Source organism: Kickxella alabastrina (assembly GCF_025024165.1).
Source record: "Kickxella alabastrina strain RSA 675 chromosome Unknown BX661scaffold_2, whole genome shotgun sequence".
Classification (NCBI taxonomy): domain Eukaryota; kingdom Fungi; phylum Kickxellomycota; class Kickxellomycetes; order Kickxellales; family Kickxellaceae; genus Kickxella; species Kickxella alabastrina.
The window spans coordinates 397,234-414,425 of NW_026251473.1; the positions used below are offsets into that span (position 1 = coordinate 397,234).

Genomic DNA, 17,192 nt, shown 5'->3' on the forward strand with positions numbered 1-17,192 from the left:
GTGTCTTCAGTTGTTGTTTGTAATTCCCAGGCGCTCCTTCTGCTTCTCCCGCTGCTCGTCCTGCCACCTGTGCAGCTCGGCAGTCGAATGCAGCTTAAACCCAAAGATACGCGGCACGTAACGCTGGTCGGTCGGCGCCGGCTTCAGCGACGGATAGACCTGGAACAGCATATGCGGGAAGCTCGTTCCAAAGTACGCGCCATCAATCATATTATGCCTCCTCGACTTTGGGTTGTAAATGTCCTCGCAACGGCTGCAGTACAGCTTCACAGCCTTTTGGTTCGGCAAGTCTGTAATCCCAACAGGCAGCAACGGATTCTGGTAGCAAAACACGCGGGGGCACCGCCCAAAGTCTCCGCGCTTATACTTGTCCAGCATTTTCACCAAGCCGCGCGCTGTGATGATGTAGCGCGCGTGAATGAGCCCGTATAGGTGCTTTGCTGACCGCTCAACGTTCTCGCGCACCTCTTCGCTCATGGGCTTTTCGGGCAGGCGGTCGGTTATTAGCTCGAGCGCCTTGTTGTAGTATTGCGAGGGCACCTCCTGCGCAAGATTGGTCAGATTGAATCTGTCCATAATGTAGTCCTCGTCGACATCGCAAAAGTACTCATTTCCTTCACTGCACGTGTACCACTCAACCCAGTACTTGTAGCACTCACTGTCCGAATCCGTGCTCGAGAGCTCCTCCACTAATGTCGCGACGAATAAAATTTACGAGTTGTAGGTGTATAGTCAATAATTAGCGCAAATGTCGAAGTATGCGTCATTCTGTTGACTTTTCAGTCTGGAATGTAACGTTTGGGTCTCTGCGCAGTCGCACTTTGAGAAATAAGGCATACACTTACTATTTGTTTTACGATTCCTGTGCTAAAAATGGTATTGTTTGCTAAAGCCAGACAGACACACCGCGACCAGGGCCAGTTGTTGTACTAGAATGCGCGTATAAACAAAAGAAAAATCAAGGTGTTGAGCGCGAACGGACTGCTCAAGTAATTCTGATAATATAAAATTATAAAAAGGAGCGTTGAAAAATTAGAGAAACGAAATATTAATTGGTATTTTGTTAGTCACACAAAAATGGAATGTAAAAGTTGAAAAAATTTACAAATTTGTGGCAGACAAGCTGCCACCCCCCTTACGCGCGCCCTGCAGCGCATTTTTCTTTTGCTTTTGGCACTTGCTGTTGCTCGACGAAGAAAAAACATATCTTGCGTCTAACATTTTGTGCACGACCAATTGCCTGTGATTAAATAATTATCCGAAGCCAAGTATTTAATCACAATCAACACGAGTCGAACTGAGCCACTTGGCGATCATGATGACAATCTTCACTCACAATTTACTGGGGTTTTAAGCAGTTTTTCCAAATAGCCAGAATGAATAAGTGCGTCGGAAAGCAGGTTTAAAAGAAAGCTGTGGGAAAATCTACAATCTCGCCTTTATTTGTTTTTTAGACTGTGGTTGGTCTTCTGCCCACGTTGTGTGTTAGGGGAAACTGGTTTAAAATGTACCCGGGGATATCGATGTGTGTGCCGATTGGCTCCAGCTGCACAATCAAGAAGCTTTGGGGAAACAGAAAGCAAGGCGAGACCATTGAAAATGGTCCACTTGCATATGTTGTACATGTCGCGAAAAATGCGAACCAGCCAACAGCAAGCAGAAAAATGCTTCAACAAAAGCGCAAATGTGGGTGACCACTCACGATCGAAGGTATTTTTCTCAAGTCAAGCTTAATAAGTGTATATAAGCACACTGCCTCCACTACCTCACGTAACCACACTGCTCAACTCGACCACATCAAATGGACACAAAAACCAAAGGGTTGTTGAACGTATGCTCTGCGGCCATTCGAGTGTCTGTAAAGTGCCAACAAAAAAATAAACATTGTGTTCCTCTTTCTATCTATCGCGCTTCCATCAATGCGTTTAATTGCATACGGATTTGCCTTATTATTCCCCTTTAAGAGCAGAGCAAGCACACCATAAAAAATACGCGAGATGCTACTGGTTTTCCCTCGCCTTTGTGCTTTTTTGGGCAACCAGACCAGGTAAAAAAATTCTTCAATTTTTGCTTCTTACTTGACCTCTGACCTGCCTTGTCTGTTTTTGTTTTCTGCCACTGCACTCTTTCCTCTTTATTTGCCTCTTTTACTTTCCTTTATCTTATTTTCTATTTTTTTACTTTTTACTGTCGCATTTTCTTACTATTATATTATTATTCCAAATAATAGGCAAAAGTCGCAAGAGGTTCTCGAGCCAGACACTGCTTGGCGTATCTTGTCCTTATTTCTCGCCATTTTTAATTCCTCGGGCGCGTTTTTGGAGTATTCATTTTCATTATACCAAATTACATTAGATACCAGGAGCGCGGAAAGAAACCAGAGCCAGATAAATAAAACAAATGGGCCTGCCTCAAATACTAGGCTGGAAACCCACCGCCCGCATATACAAGGTTGGGCTTTTGCTGGTGGCCACAGCAACAATCTGCTTCACAATGTGGATGGCCTCCGGCGCGCTGCTCGGCGACAATGGCTTGTCATCGCTCAGCTCAGGACTGTCTCTGCCCCACGCACTTGACAATAGCGGCAACGCAGGGAGCAGCCCGAGTGTCGCTCCCGTAGGCAGTGACCTCAATGCTGGAACCATCCCCGCGGCGCGGATCTCCTACGACCCTCCGGCGGAGGGAGAACGTGTCAACGGCGCCATTGTCGTGCTCGTGCGCAACAGCGAATTGGATGGCCTGCGCAAGAGCATGCGGATGTTCGAGGACCGGTTCAACCGGAAATACAAGTACCCGTACGTTCTGCTGAACGACCAGAACTTTACGCAAGAGTTCCGCGACGGTATTTCGGCCATCACCAAGAACGAATTGCGGTTCGGCACGCTGGACAGCGAACAGTGGGGCTACTCGGACTCGGTGACTCCGGAGGAAACCGAGAAGAAGCTCGAGTACAATAAGAATCGCTACCTGTACGGCGGTAGCCTGAGCTACCGCTTTATGTGTCGCTTCCAGTCGGGCATGTTCTACCATCACCCGCTGGTGCGCGACCTCGACTGGTACTGGCGTCTGGAGCCCGATGTTGAGTACTACTGCGACATTGACTACGACCCCTTTGTCTATATGCGCGATCGCGGCATAAAGTACGGCTTCACCATTGCGCCGCGTGAGGGCCGCCGCACAGTCGAGTCCCTGTGGTACCATACGCGGAACTGGATCAAGAACAATACGCACCTGCTGCCCGAACGCTCCCTGGTCAATTGGGTGATGGGCACCGACGGGCACTACAACCTGTGCCATTTCTGGTCCAACTTTGAAATTGTCGATCTGTCGCTGTACCGCGGCGAGGCATACGAGTCATACTTTAAGCACCTCGACAACGCCCAGGGTTTCTTCTACGAGCGCTGGGGAGACGCGCCCATCCACTCGATTGCCGCCTCGCTTCTGTTGCAGAAGGGCGAGATCCACTGGTTTGAGGACATTGGCTACAAGCACCCCGGAAACATGCACTGCCCGCGCGACAAGGCCATGCTCTCAAAGTGCATCTGCAACCCGGACAAGGCGTACACGTACCGCAGCGCCTGCCAGACGCGCTTTGCCAGGGTCAACAATATGTCCAAGGAGCGCATGGTGGAGATCATGCAGAGCTCTGAGAACTCGTACCTGGAACCCCCAATCCCCGATGATGCGGTGCCCAAACTCTAAAAGTAGAAAAGTAATCGGAACACGAGCGTACCTGCGCGAGAGCATCTTCCGCGGCATTTTTTTGACATTATATTCTTTTACATTGTTTCCTTTCTTTCACAAATTGTCACATTACACATTACCTTATCTCTGTCGTCTCCATGTCCTTGTTTTTCATTTGGCACACATGCGTCATTTTCTCGCACCATTTATCGAAATCAGTCGGCTGTTGTTATTGTTATTATCGTCGTTGTTGTTGTGGCAAATAAAAAGAAAAAGAGAAAAGAAGGAATTGTGTAAACACATGAACAAAAACATTTTCAAAACAATCGTGCTTGCACTCACTTGAGCTTGATCTGCTCCACTTGCAACTCCAACAGCTCCTGCTTGCCCGCGCTGATAAACTCGTCTATGGCGCGCTTCTCCGACATCAAGAACGACAGATGGCCCTCAAGGCTATATAACGACTCCTTGATCGCTTGCAGTGACTCGTTGGAGCCACTGGACCCCACTGACTGTGTCTCGAGCCGCCGCTTCTCCTGGAGCTTATACTCCTTGAACTCCTGCAGCTCCTTCACTGTGGCCTCAATAAGGTCTCCATCGCGTGACCCCTGATCATCGTGTCCGACCTGGGTCTTAATCCGCTCAAACTCCTCCTCTAGCCCCTTCAGCTCCGCGCGCAGCTTCTTCTCCTCCTCAGCATTCTTGCTCGACGAGGCGTACCGCGACCCGGCTTCGTTCTTAAATGTCGACGACGTCTTGAGCTTGGACAAGTAGCTGTCGGCCAAGGCCACGTTCCCTGACTTTTCGCCATACAGCCCTGGCTTGCGCGAATCAGCTACTGGCGCCGAAGACTTGTTGTGCCGGTATCCATACGACTGCTCCGGGCTGCCGGCAGCCCCCGAGGAATCGAGGTTAAGCGACTTGTAAAGGTTGTCCTTGACGGCCGGCGGCAGCGTGGCTGGGATAGGCGCACCGCGCATATGCGCGTTGAGTACGTGCAGAAGGTAGATGAATTGCTCCTGGTTGAGCTGCTGGTACTTGCGCACGTCCAGGAGGCTCCAGGCCTGCGTGATCCCGGAGCGCGGGGTGCCGAGGGAGTTGAGAAACTCGTCAATGTCCAGGAGACGCACTTGCGCAGAGCCCCGCGAGTGCTGTGCGAACAATCCCTGGTACCGAGCCCGGTCCTCTCCTGGCACATACCACTCCAACTTGGCACTTTCTTGCTGTAACAACTGCGGCTGCTGCTGCTGCTGCGTTTGTTGCTGCTGCCATTGGGGCTGCTGCGGCTGTGCATTGGCCATGCTTCCAGCAAAGTACGCGTACTTGCTCTGCGGAATGAGTGTTGGCGGCAAAGATGGGGGAATGCTGGGAATGACTTTGTTGAGTAATGAAAATACCAGCTTCAGTGCAATACAGTACTCGTCAAAATCCAGGGCACCATCCTTATCAATGTCCGCGAGCTCCCAAATTTGCCCCAGCTGCTGTGTCGGCAGACCTGACTGCATGAGGCTCTGACGGGCCACGGCTCCCGGCAGCCTGCCATCTACTGGATTCGCATTGAGGAAATGCTGCTGAAACTGCTGTTTTTCGTCATGGCTGATTGCAAGTCCGCTGTTCATCTTGCTGTTTTATGTTTTCTAGAATTACAAAGTTGGAAATTGTCAGAATTAGTTTGTAAAAGAGGGTTGAAAAAAATTCAATTGTGAAAAAAGGAGTGACGACGCTTTGTTTTTAGTATTGCTTTTTTCTTTTCTTTGCTTCACTTTGACGATTTAATCCAAAGGGATCCCAATCGCAAACCGCTGATCAAATTAGCTGAAAATGTCCCAATGCAAGACTTTGCTGCGATGCAACTGCGGCGTTTTATAGAGCCTTATATTGAACTATGTATTTTGTTTGCTTAAGGAAAACTACCTTGACGCTATAAGACCAAAGGCCTAGAGCTGCATAACATTGTGAACATATAGTGTTACTACCACGCCGCTTGCGTTACATTCACAAGTGCTCCCCCATCCTGCTGCGCACATCTACTGCATTGCACAATTCATCACACGGCCAATCCTGCCTGCCCCCCAATCCGCGCTCATATTGTCTGCTACTCTCTCACTGGTAGTAGCAGTGTCTAGAACTGCCTCTTGTTGCACATCACACTCACATTTACAGATGCGTTCACATTCACATGCTTGCTCACGCACTCCCCCTGTTACTCCCACTTACAGTTAATCAAAGTAAGCCATGCGGGTACGCTGCTTTGGGGAGGTATTAAAATTTTTTACACATTGTTATCCGCCAAGCCCAACAGAGATTACATACTGGGCTTGGGAGCGGCGTTGTGATGGTGGGAGCGAATAAATAATCAACCCCTATTCGTGCTTGCTCCCCCAATAAAAAATGGCCACTACGCTCACTGATTGGTGTAGGCGTGGGTAGTGCGCATTTGGGACTAACATTTCGTCCCAGTGTGATAATCCTTGTCTGCAAAAAAAAAACAGTTGCCTGTTAGATGTCTCTAGGGTTGGGCTTAGCTTTTTTTTCCTCAGACGCATATAAATGTTTGCGGTTTTTCCCAAACTTGTTCGCATCCCAAAGCAAATTTTTTCTCTTTTCTTTTCTCTTGTACTCATTTTTTAGTTTTTCCTCCTTCCTCACAAACACCTCGTTCTAAAAAATACACATCATGTCCAACTACAAGGTCGCTGACATCTCCCTCGCCGCCTGGGGCCGCAAGGATATCGAGCTCTCTGAGAACGAGATGCCTGGTCTCATGTACCTCCGCGAGAAGTACGGTCCTTCCCAGCCCCTCAAGGGCGCCCGCATTGCCGGTTGCCTGCACATGACCATCCAGACCGCTGTCCTTATCGAGACCCTTACCGCTCTTGGTGCCGAGGTGACCTGGAGCTCCTGCAACATCTTCTCGACCCAGGACCACGCCGCCGCCGCCATCGCTGCCACTGGCGTCCCTGTCTTTGCCTGGAAGGGTGAGACCGACGAGGAGTACCTGTGGTGCATTGACCAGACCTTGTCCTGCTTCAAGGACGGCAAGCCCCTGAACATGATCCTTGACGACGGAGGTGACCTGACCACCCTTGTCCACGAGAAGTACCCCCAGTATCTGGCCGACATCAAGGGTATCTCCGAAGAGACCACCACCGGTGTCCACCATCTTTACAAGATGTTCGCTGACGGCAAGCTGAAGGTCCCCGCCATCAACGTCAACGACTCCGTCACAAAGAGCAAGTTCGACAACCTGTACGGTTGCCGCGAGTCCCTCATTGACGGCATCAAGCGCGCCACCGACGTCATGATCGCCGGTAAGGTCTCGGTTGTTGCCGGCTACGGTGACGTCGGCAAGGGCTGCGCCGCCGCTCTGCGCGGTATGGGTGCCCGCGTCCTCATTACTGAGATTGACCCCATTAACGCCCTGCAGGCTGCCATGGAGGGCTACGAGGTCACCACCATGGAGGAGGCTGTCCTTGAGGGCAACATCTTCGTTACCACCACCGGTAACCGCGACATCATCACCGGCGCCCATATGTCCAACATGAAGGAGGACGCCATCGTGTGCAACATCGGTCACTTCGATATTGAGATCGAGGTCAGCTGGCTCAAGGCCAACGCCGTCCAGCACGTCAACATCAAGACTGGTGTTGACCGCTACCTGATGCCCAACGGCCGCCACGTGATTCTGCTCGCCGAGGGTCGTCTGGTCAACCTGGCCTGCGCCACTGGCCACCCCAGCTTCGTCATGTCCAACTCGTTCTCCAACCAGGTGCTCGCCCAGATCGCCCTGTGGACCGACAACTCCGCCTACCCCCTGGGCGTCCACGTTCTGCCCAAGCTCCTCGACGAGGAGGTTGCCCGTGCCCATCTTAGCCAGATCGGCGTCAAGCTGACCACCCTGACCACCGTCCAGGCTGACTACCTCGACATCCCCACCAACGGCCCCTACAAGCGCGACGATTACCGCTACTAAGCAATCCTCTTTTTGTTCTATGCATCTTTTCGTGCCCATTGAAAAAATATGCTATGTCCCAATTTCTATACATTAATAAATCTTTTTGGCATTATCTTACATTGTAACGAAGAAAAAATTGTCGCATAGAGAGATTTGTTTTTGTTTATTTGTTAGTATAATTTTTTTCTTCTCAGATGGCGCGCTTGGCCAGGGCCCTCAGATTGCCCAAGAACGTGTGGGTGATCTCATGAAAGTTATTTGGCTTGTTGGCGGCCACTTTGGCGCGCTCTCCGAGCCAAACCTCTGGGCAGGCGACCTCGAGCTCCAGCTCGTGGGTGGTTACAGCGGGCGATGTTTTCGGCGGGCCAATCGCATAGGGGTTGATAGGGCCCTTCTCCTGCTCAGGACTGACGACCTGTGTGAGATCAAAGCTCCACAAGTCCTGCTTGTAAGAGAGCCGATCCTTGTGGCGCTCCAGAATCGGCTTATTTGCCTCCATATCAGGTTTTTCCATTGGTTGCTCCTCGTTGATCGTGATGCGAATGTCCAGCTTGGTGCGTGGCGAGTAAATGTTCAAGTCAGCCACACGGTTCTTCGTAATCACCGACAGGACTTCACCGCTTTCCTTATCGGTGGTCACCCGAACCCGCGTGCCGTCCACCTTGTAAAAATGATCAATCTCCTTTGTGTGCTTGTACTCGACCCTGGACCCGCGAAACTCTGGCCGGCGCGTCTCGTCCACGCGCTGGTTCAGTATCTTGTTAAACACCGCATGCTGCGACAGCGTCATGTTGGACTCGAACCGCAGATTCTTGTCGTCGCCTAGCACCGTTTCGCTCAACACAGGCAGGCTGATCCGCACGCCCGTTTTCCTGTCCACCAGCCGGCCCAGCTTGCCTTCAATCTCAATGTTTGCCCTATCCTTCAAATGCGTGTACATAAAGTCAGCAACCACGCGGACAATATCCTCGGCCGGCCGTGTGCCGAAAATGTTGGTCTCCAGCCGCAGCGGGCTTGGCGGTCTGGCTTCGGTCTGCTGGAATGTCGGCGACGAAATGACTTTTGGCGGCTCCGGGTCTGGGTTGATAATGGCGCTGAGCGAGGCTGCGGACACTCGGCGGGGACATTCGGACGGGTCTTCTCTCTGTCTTTTTCGCGCGTTGCTAATATCTGACATGACCGATTGCTAAATGTATAAACCTGTGTGGGTGCGTGAGTGAGTGTGGGTGAGCGAGTGCGTGCGTGTCAAATTAAAGAGGAAAAATAAAGAAGGTTAAATAAGCGAAAACAAAGTAAAAAGCAAAAGAACGGTAATTGCCAACACTGACAATGAGAACGAGAACGATAAAAAAGGGATAAAAATAAAAGAGCGAATAGCGCAACGAGAAACACGAAAAAAGAAAAAAGATTTTATGCTGCCGCCAAGCACAGAAAAATATCGTTGACAAAACGCGTGACAAACTCGTCTGCCACGTCAGAGTTAGAGCTAGACCCACAAAGCCACAGAGTCACAGAGATAAAAGTGGTATTTTTACCTGGTCAAAATGTCGCTTCGTTGCTTGCTTGCTTTTGTTTTGCTTTAATTCACCTGCTGTAGTAAAAACTCTTGCATTCATTTCAATTGTTCATTTGTTCATTCGTTCATTATTACATTCCACGATGGACATTACGAGCGACTTTCGCAAGCTCGCCAGACAAGAGACCACCAAGCGTCAGGCCCAGCTACCAAAGAAAGAAAAGGGCACGGGCCGCCTCGATATTTTGCCACCCAAACGCCCCAATTTCTTGCAGCCTGCCAACAATGCTTTCCTGACCGAAGCATACATCATTGCCAAGCACCTGCGGGCGCTGCGCGAGAGAATTGTCGAAATTCGGCCAGCGTACTTGAACCTGCAAAGCCGCCAGCAGACACGCCGGCCGGCCACCGACTTCCATAGACTCAGCCGCCAGAGCGCTGTAAAGCTGTCCGATCCCGAACGGGACGAAATTGACCGCGGCATAAAGCAAGTTGTTAGACAGATGATGGGAAAGATTCAGTCCCTCACGCAACTCGGCGAGGCCACACTGGACGCCATAACAGACAGCAATGACCAGGGCATTGAGGGCGCAAAGATATTGCTTAGGCGGCTAGTTGGCGCCTTGGATCCCCGCAAGGCTGGAAAGTTGCCCGGCGATATGACTGAGCTGGCCAGTCAACCCGGGTTGCCACTGGAGCTCTCCAAACGAGATGTAGTGACCGCACACCAGAGCTCGGTAATCTGGTATCTCAACTCGCTGCTGCAAAAGACAAACAAAGTTCACGCCGAGATGCAGGAACTGTATCTGCGCCAAAAGCTTGAGCGCCAGCGAGGTGTTCTTTCTCAGCAGCAGCCCAAACAGATGACATCTAAAGGTGCAGCCACAGTGTCAGAGAAGCAAGGGAGCGAACAGGACGAGATGCTGAGCCACTTGTCCCAGCAGGAGTTGGAGATGTTGCAGACGGAGAACCACAACATGGTACAAGAGTTTGAAAGCGCACTCGATCAGATCAGAGACACGCAGAGATCTGTGCTTGAGATATCAACACTGCAATCGCAGCTAGCCACCGAGCTCAATGCCCAAATGCAGCAGACGGAGCGTCTGTACAACGAGGCTGTGGGCGCCCTCGACGATGTGGGCCAGGGCAACGATTATCTCATTTCTGCTCGCAAGCACCAATCGACTGCTCGGAAATGGGTGCTTACGATATTTATCGTTCTAAGTTTAGTGCTGTTATTTTTAGACTGGTTTGACTGAATGGTATGTTGATAGAAGCTAACAAACTGCTTATTTGAGGATTTCAAAGGTATGTCTTTATATTTGTAGTGTTATGTTATGCATTGAATGTTATACACAATGTTGACATTGCTTCTGATATAGTAGGATGTTCATCGTTCTGGGTGAGATGGGAAATAAATGTATTGAAAAATAAACGAAACAAATAAAGAACTTAAAAATAGCGTTGCAAGGCACATGGACGCGAACAACCGCATTATTAGTTGTTGAATGCATACATGCCTATGCTCTCGGTCACCTCTGCCAGTATGTTCAAGTTCTTGGGATTTGCGACAACCTTGATAATCGAGTTGGCATATCTCAATGGGTTTGCATGGCCCGTAAAAATTGACTCGCTTACAGTTATACCATCAAAGCCATTCTGCATTAGCATGGCTGCGTCGGCTGGCGAAGGATGGGTGACGGTTGTAAATATGGGTACTGGGAGCTTGTCTAGAGCTGCAAACTTTTTAATATTTTCCATAACAGGTGCTGAGTTTGAAATAATTCCCTCAATTGCTTCGTTGATTTCTATTAGCTTTGTTGTTCTTTCGCTTTCCTCAACGTCACCGTTATCGTCGGGTACTTCGGGAAGTATAGGCATAGCCTCAATGTTGACTTTTGCTTGTAAGTGTTTTATGAGCATCTTTTTATTCTCCAAGATGTTCTTCAAAGTTTGAATAAGATTGAGTGCATTGTCATTGTCCTCATTTTCACTGTCACCTACAATACGAATCATAGCTGCCCCACTGTTAATAGCCTTAAATAACTCATCCAAAGTAGATGCGCCGCATATGAATGGAGTTTCTTGTTTGTTCTTGTCGATGGGTGTGGCCCCCTCCCTAAAGGCCAATGCTTCGCTTTCGTCAATGATGTTTGCGCCGGCTCTTTCCATAAGACTCGCTTCGACTGTGTGCCCAATTCGTACCCTTCCAATAATGGGTAGAGAAACGGCGTCAACAAGCTCTTTTATTTTGCCAGTGTCTGCCATGCGGTTAACTCCATCGTTATCTTCTTGTTTAAGCACAATGCCGCGACCGCCAGAACGCTCGGCAATTCTTGCTTGCTCAACATTTGACACTTCAAAAATAACGCCGCCCACGAACAACTTCATCAAGGTGCGCTTGATTTCTATGGTATTGAGCGGGTTTTTATTAACGGCTGAAGCTTGGCTCATGGTTAAGATGCTAACGAAAAATAAGTGTACGTGATAGAAATTTAAATAGAGAAAAATGTGTGTGCTAAAATAAAGATAGATCAATATAATAAAAATGTCGTAAAACAAAATGCAGTTGGAAAAGTTGAACAAAAAATATATTATAATGGATGCAAACCGGACAGCCATCCATTTCTAAAACTTTTGTGAAGTATCCTGTATCAAAAATTTTTGGTATAAAGAAACCAAAAACTTTAAAAGACGCTAAAAGCGGATCGATACAATGGAACTTTTTTAAAAAGAGGTTTCATTAAAAAGAAAGGCGACAAAGCTCAGCCCTGTCAATAACGTGACATATGTTAAAGAATGGCAATTGCTTTGCGCTTGATTCTAAAACCAAAAAAATTAAATTAGCAGTGATATATTTGAAGTGATAAAATATAATTTATAAATTATGCGCATGGGCACAAACAATTGCTTTTTAATTGAATGCATACATGCCCAGGCTTTCCGATATTCCCTCTAAAACGCGCGGATTATTAAAGTTGGCAACTGCCTTGATAATCAAGTTGTCATATCTCAGTGGTTTTTCATGGCCCGAAAAATTGATTCACTCACGAATAGTCCATTGAAGTCGGATTGCATTAACAAGGCTGCGTCAGCTGGCGTGGAAAGAAAGTTTGACGCAAAAGACAACAGTGGAAAAGTATCCTGAGCAATAAAATTTGTAATGTTGGCCATGGAAGAAACGGGTCTAGGTATAATGTAATTAATTTCCCTGTCGCAATTTGCTAAGGCTGTAGCTTTCTCAGGCCTGTCGGGCATGTTTTCTAATTTGGCTTTCATTTCAAAAGCTTCTTTTAACTTTATAAAATTTTTGATGTGTTTCAATGCATAAGCAACCTTGAGCGAATTATTTTGATTACAGCTGCCAATACGAACCATAGCCGCCCGTTATTAACGGCGCATACAACCTCATCCAGATTAGATGTGCTGCATATAAATGGAGTCACAGATTTGGTTTTGTCAATCCATATAATATCATCACCGCCAGAATCCAACTCCTCACTTTCGTCGATAATGTTTGCACTGACTGCCTCCATGATCTACGCTTCGACCTTATGTCCAATTTACACCCTAGCAATAACAGGTATGGCAATGGCGTCAACGATTTCTTTTATTATTTCCGGATCTTCCATGCTAGCAGGCTGCCCGGGGGTTTCGGGTACTTGAACTATGACAGCACGGCCGCCTGCACGCTGGACAATTTTTGCTTGCTCCACCATCAAAACTTCAAAAAAATGACATTCTCAAATTGATTCATCAAGGCAAGGTTAATTTGTATATTATTGAGATGATCTGTTGACATGGCAACAAAAATGTAAAAAAAGCATATACGCTAAAATTATTTGCAATAAAATGGAGTGGCAAAAGATATGAATAGGAGTAAAAATTAATTTGAGAAACTAGAGAATTATTGACTTATTCAAAGCGCCTGGCGTAAAAATATTTACAGGATAGCTGAAAAAGCAACGAAACTTTATGGAAAACCCATTTATTAAAGGCTTCATGCCCTCATACCCATTAATATATTTTTTGTATCATGTGTTTACTGCAGCAAAAATCATAATTAATTATGCAGTCATATTTTTGCACACCCGCATGCTCATAAAACAAAGAGCAAAGCAAAAAAGCAAAAAACTCAAAACATAAATCAGGGTTACAATTAATATATTAAAGGCCAATTAAAATACTGAATGCTAATATTTTAAGACAAAATAAAATGAGAAATTACAGAATAGATATCAAGCATTGTCACCACTGCTGCCATTCTTAATAGTATATTGTTACTTTATGCCAAGTTGGAACAATATATATATTTTTATGGATTTTGACGCCCACCGCCAGCTCCATGTTGGTTGACCGGCCAATCTCTGCCAGGCTGAATTAAGTGTGTTTGAGTAATAACATCTACCGGTGCCAGTAAAGGTGCTCCAAGAGCTCCAGTAGCAAACATGCAGACTATGGCAGCTACAAAAAATTTCATCTTTGTTGTATATATCGACTGGTAAGGGTTCAAAGTGAATATGTAAATTCAAAGCTGGTATGTCAAAAAATAAGCTTATTTTAGCGTAACAACTCCAAGTAGTAAGTTGAAAGTATAAGGATATATTTATAAAAACGTAATGGATACGACAAGTGAAAATCAACAAAAATCATTTATATTTTATAATACCTGTCAAACCTGGATGCTTGAGCAAACGAACACTGGCTTGTTCAAAAATTTTTACATCGCCGCATTAAAAAGTACACTGTTTTACTTGCGTAAGAATAAAGCCAAATTGTTGCCTGTTGTTACGCCTGTTTAATTATTATACACACATGATGTATCCACTTTCAAATAAAATACACAGCGCACCTTCATTCAATCCTGAGATTTGTGTCGATACGGTGCCGCCACACTTATTTTGTCAAGGAAATCAACAACTACTTGTTGCCCTTTTTTGCACATCTACTTTTTTGTTAAAAATGCGACAATAAGAAACTGAATGCATTCCCGTGTGAATGCCCAATGTATCCATTGACAATCAAAATATGCCGTGATCATTTGATATTTTTACTTGCTATATGTACTTTTTTCAATGTTGTAAAAAGACAATATTGTTTGAATAAGGCCGAAACAAATAATTGATACAAAATATTACAAATGATGGTCGACATATTAAATTAAGAATCATAAAATAAAAGAGCCTGACACTATATTGCGCTTTTTCTCTTCAAACCACATGGTAATTGAAAAGCGCATCTAATCATTTAAATAATTGAATTAAATCAGGCACAGGTTACACTGAAGAAAAGAATGAGGCTACAAATATCTAATAATTCAAATCTCCTGCAAATCGAGATATTTCCCATCCAGATTGCATAGCAACCCAGCACATTCTTAGAAACCAGAGGCAATAACCCGCTATGGTTGACAATATTGATCATTGCGCTGCTTCTTGAAAAGAAAAGCAGGGACAGACGGACCATTGCGCGTGCTTGAGCTTGGACTTTGGCTTGGGCAAAAGACTTGGACATCACTGTAGACTCGGGTTCAGCCGACTCGAGCGGTGCCTTTTTGCGCAAGAAACAGGGAAGCTGCTCGCCTGTAAGCAGGTCGCTGGGGATGATGTAAAAGTTAAGCACCGTAGCCATGTCACGATTATCCCACTTCTGTCTGCCTGATGGCACTTTTCGCCATCCTTAATCGGCGATGACAACAAAATACTGGAAAACAGCAGCAGTACTAAAAATATTTGCTTGGTTAAAGAGTAGTCTGCTGCTAGCTGCTTATGAAAAGGTCATATATGCGTGATGACTTTTATCTACCTTTGGAAAAAGATGTTAGCGACACTGTTAACGCACTAAATTTTAACTAAATGTAAAGGTAAGCGCGTAAATACAACTTCAAAGGTTACTCCAGGGGTTAGGGATTTGTAACAGTGGAGTTTTCAAGGTTTAGTAAAAAGTGTTTGATCTTTATAAGGAAAAATACTGTAAACGTATAGGTCAGGCTTGATCAATTGCTTATTTAGGGGAAATCATTACTTTTTTAGTTGCAAAAAAAGTAATACACACTCACTGCTTCGTAATGAACATTACTTTTTTGATTTTACTATTTAGTTTTTTCTGTGCGTGAATTCATGAGCGTGTGCGTGTGCGTGTGCGTGCAAAATGCAAAACAAAATGCTGTTTATTTATAAAAAAAATTATTTAAAAAGTAAAGAGAAAGAAATTAGAAAGCCACAAATAATATAAAAAGGTTGAGCTAATATTTCCACACCTCTCCTTGCTCTCCAGTTAAAAAAGGCATCGTCAATGGCATGGTGTTGTGTATAAGAAAGAGTACGTTCACGAAGAAAACGAGCCCACGTCCACAAAAAATAGCAGTAATATGTGGACCGAGATGCCCAAAGTCGTAATAAAATATGGTTGCTCCGACAAACGAGCGAATAAATAAAAATAATTAATTAAAAAGCTATTACTCGATGAGAGCCAAGAATAAAAAAATAGACGGTATTAGTTTTTTTTCTGGCTCGACAGAAATAGAAACTTGGATTTGGCGATTATATATAAACAAATGACATGCGGGTAGTGAGGAGGTCGAAAAATAAAAAAGAGGTGTGTGAATACAGAACTATATGAGTTTGTATTTAGTAGGACTCGTCGTAGTTGTTGTCAGGCTGGCCAGTGGGCATTGGGATATCACGGCGAACGACGGTATTCATGGTGGTGGCAAACGCGGTGGCGGCAACCACAGTGCTGATGGAAAAGGTGGCGGTGGAGTTCATTGTAGAATGTAATGATAAATTATACCAAATAATTGAGCCAATATGTATTTAAGCAACGAGAATAACAGAAAAGAGCTGATAATGAAATACACAAAAAATAACTGAATATAATTATTATTTTCTTGACGTAAAATGGAAAAGGAACAAATGGTCTTGGAAAGGGATGAGAGGGAGTGCGCTGAATCGGGTTTCTTGATTATTCAATGTGGATGGTAAAATAAAAAAAGAGGATAGCCGACCCAGGTACTGCTTTTATACCAAAGAATGAAGTAGAGAGGAACAAAACGAACAGCAAAGAAGAAATAAGAAATAAATACTGAGCCCAATAGATATTACGCACAGACAAAAATAAATTTTATTAAAAAAACAGGTAATGCATGGTTGCTTTGTGTAAGCCGTGTTTTTTATATCTTTCAATGAATGAATGAGCGAATAAATTTATTTTCACATTTTCATATTTACACTTTATTTTTGGTTTTCCTTGCAATCCTGATTTTCACCACGTTTGTTACTGTCGCAAAAAAATTGTGTGCGCCTATGTGCAAAATTTTTGTTATTGATGCAGGTGTTTGCGTGTACGCCTGCAAGCAACACACAAGTTTTGCTTGTAAAATAGGTTTATTCATTGGACGCCCCCAAATATTCATACATTGTCTTTTCTATGCTTTATTAAAAACAGGTCAAAAATAATATGAAAACAGGTTTAAATATATCCGTGGGTATCGCTTGCCATTAATGCATTTATTGTTTGGGGATTCACATTTGCATTTGTTTTTAGAAAATAAAAGCAAAAAGATAACATTGTGTAAAAGGATGTAGGTGTATATCAAACGTAAAAAAAAACAAGTCGTGCATTCATGCACAACTTGTTTTTTCTTTGCTATTTGCTCTACATTTATACGTCACCATTGCATATTATTTCTTCCTATATTATTTTTTACAACTTGAGGTTTTCTGTTTTCCCGAGAAAAATGCAGAATAAAGCCATTCAAACAATAAAGAAACAAGCAATTTCCGCAAAATTAAAAATAAAGAAAATCCATTGTTGATGTTTCCAAAGCAAAATGCTAATTTTATTCCACTTTGAAAACAATTTTGTTAATAAAGATGCAATTGTTTTTCCTTGCGATCTCCATATATCATTTGTTTACAAGTGAAGAAAAGCGTCGTGCAATTATTTAAATTAGTAGCACCTTATTAGTGATCTGCACATCATCAATTATTAAAAGACCGCCAGTTAGCTACCTTTTTACCTGATATTTTTCATTTC

The 17,192-nt window shown here is 45.1% G+C and overlaps 8 protein-coding genes across 8 annotated transcripts; 3 read left to right on the forward strand and 5 right to left on the reverse strand.

Annotated features, from left to right (window-relative positions):
• Positions 1 to 6: 6 nt before the first annotated feature.
• On the reverse strand, positions 7 to 767 carry BX661DRAFT_195910 (casein kinase II, regulatory subunit; the record flags this gene model as incomplete). The annotated part of the gene is made up of 2 exons (XM_051538003.1): positions 7 to 689; positions 716 to 767. 2 exons carry the CDS (start codon positions 765 to 767, stop codon positions 7 to 9), a joined length of 735 nt encoding a protein of 244 aa, XP_051394542.1.
• A 1,903-nt stretch (positions 768 to 2,670) lies between these two features.
• BX661DRAFT_131654 (alpha-1,2 mannosyl-transferase) lies at positions 2,671 to 3,573 on the forward strand (the record flags this gene model as incomplete). The annotated part of the gene is made up of 1 exon (XM_051532573.1): positions 2,671 to 3,573. A coding segment is annotated over one exon (903 nt), but the record flags the coding sequence as incomplete, so codon positions are not given.
• A 449-nt stretch (positions 3,574 to 4,022) lies between these two features.
• On the reverse strand, positions 4,023 to 5,303 carry BX661DRAFT_195912 (cytoskeletal-regulatory complex EF hand-domain-containing protein; the record flags this gene model as incomplete). The annotated part of the gene is made up of 1 exon (XM_051538004.1): positions 4,023 to 5,303. One exon carries the CDS (start codon positions 5,301 to 5,303, stop codon positions 4,023 to 4,025), a length of 1,281 nt encoding a protein of 426 aa, XP_051394544.1.
• A 929-nt stretch (positions 5,304 to 6,232) lies between these two features.
• BX661DRAFT_176723 (putative adenosylhomocysteinase) lies at positions 6,233 to 7,751 on the forward strand. The gene has a single exon (XM_051534426.1). The coding sequence runs from the start codon at positions 6,362 to 6,364 to the stop codon at positions 7,655 to 7,657; it is 1,296 nt and encodes a 431-aa protein (XP_051394545.1). The 5' UTR covers positions 6,233 to 6,361; the 3' UTR covers positions 7,658 to 7,751.
• Positions 7,752 to 9,032, reverse strand: BX661DRAFT_176724 (CYTH-like domain-containing protein). Its single transcript, XM_051534427.1, has one exon. It carries the CDS (start codon positions 8,814 to 8,816, stop codon positions 7,830 to 7,832), a length of 987 nt encoding a protein of 328 aa, XP_051394546.1. The 5' UTR covers positions 8,817 to 9,032; the 3' UTR covers positions 7,752 to 7,829.
• Positions 9,033 to 9,193: 161 nt separating this feature from the next.
• On the forward strand, positions 9,194 to 10,436 carry BX661DRAFT_176725 (uncharacterized protein). The gene has a single exon (XM_051534428.1). It carries the CDS (start codon positions 9,299 to 9,301, stop codon positions 10,412 to 10,414), a length of 1,116 nt encoding a protein of 371 aa, XP_051394547.1. The 5' UTR covers positions 9,194 to 9,298; the 3' UTR covers positions 10,415 to 10,436.
• A 128-nt stretch (positions 10,437 to 10,564) lies between these two features.
• Positions 10,565 to 11,744, reverse strand: BX661DRAFT_176727 (SOR/SNZ family-domain-containing protein). Its single transcript, XM_051534429.1, has one exon. It carries the CDS (start codon positions 11,607 to 11,609, stop codon positions 10,653 to 10,655), a length of 957 nt encoding a protein of 318 aa, XP_051394548.1. The 5' UTR covers positions 11,610 to 11,744; the 3' UTR covers positions 10,565 to 10,652.
• A 1,660-nt stretch (positions 11,745 to 13,404) lies between these two features.
• Positions 13,405 to 16,249, reverse strand: BX661DRAFT_222250 (uncharacterized protein). The gene is made up of 3 exons (XM_051538849.1): positions 15,795 to 16,249; positions 14,619 to 14,808; positions 13,405 to 13,580 (listed from the first exon to the last, which is right to left on the reverse strand). Exons 1-3 carry the CDS (start codon positions 15,920 to 15,922, stop codon positions 13,560 to 13,562), a joined length of 339 nt encoding a protein of 112 aa, XP_051394549.1. The 5' UTR covers positions 15,923 to 16,249; the 3' UTR covers positions 13,405 to 13,559.
• Positions 16,250 to 17,192: the final 943 nt, after the last annotated feature.

Coding starts and splice junctions, on each gene's coding strand:
- BX661DRAFT_176724 (XM_051534427.1), bottom strand. CDS start 8,816: ATGTCAGATATTAGCAACGCGCGAAAAAGACAGAGAGAAGACCCGTCC.
- BX661DRAFT_176725 (XM_051534428.1), top strand. CDS start 9,299: ATGGACATTACGAGCGACTTTCGCAAGCTCGCCAGACAAGAGACCACC.
- BX661DRAFT_176727 (XM_051534429.1), bottom strand. CDS start 11,609: ATGAGCCAAGCTTCAGCCGTTAATAAAAACCCGCTCAATACCATAGAA.
- BX661DRAFT_222250 (XM_051538849.1), bottom strand. CDS start 15,922: ATGAACTCCACCGCCACCTTTTCCATCAGCACTGTGGTTGCCGCCACC. Junction 14,809..15,794: donor CCTGACAACAACTACGACGA/GTCCTACTAAAT, acceptor GCCATCAGGCAG/ACAGAAGTGGGATAATCGTG. Junction 13,581..14,618: donor AAGCTCAAGCACGCGCAATG/GTCCGTCTGTCC, acceptor GAGCTCTTGGAG/CACCTTTACTGGCACCGGTA.
- BX661DRAFT_176723 (XM_051534426.1), top strand. CDS start 6,362: ATGTCCAACTACAAGGTCGCTGACATCTCCCTCGCCGCCTGGGGCCGC.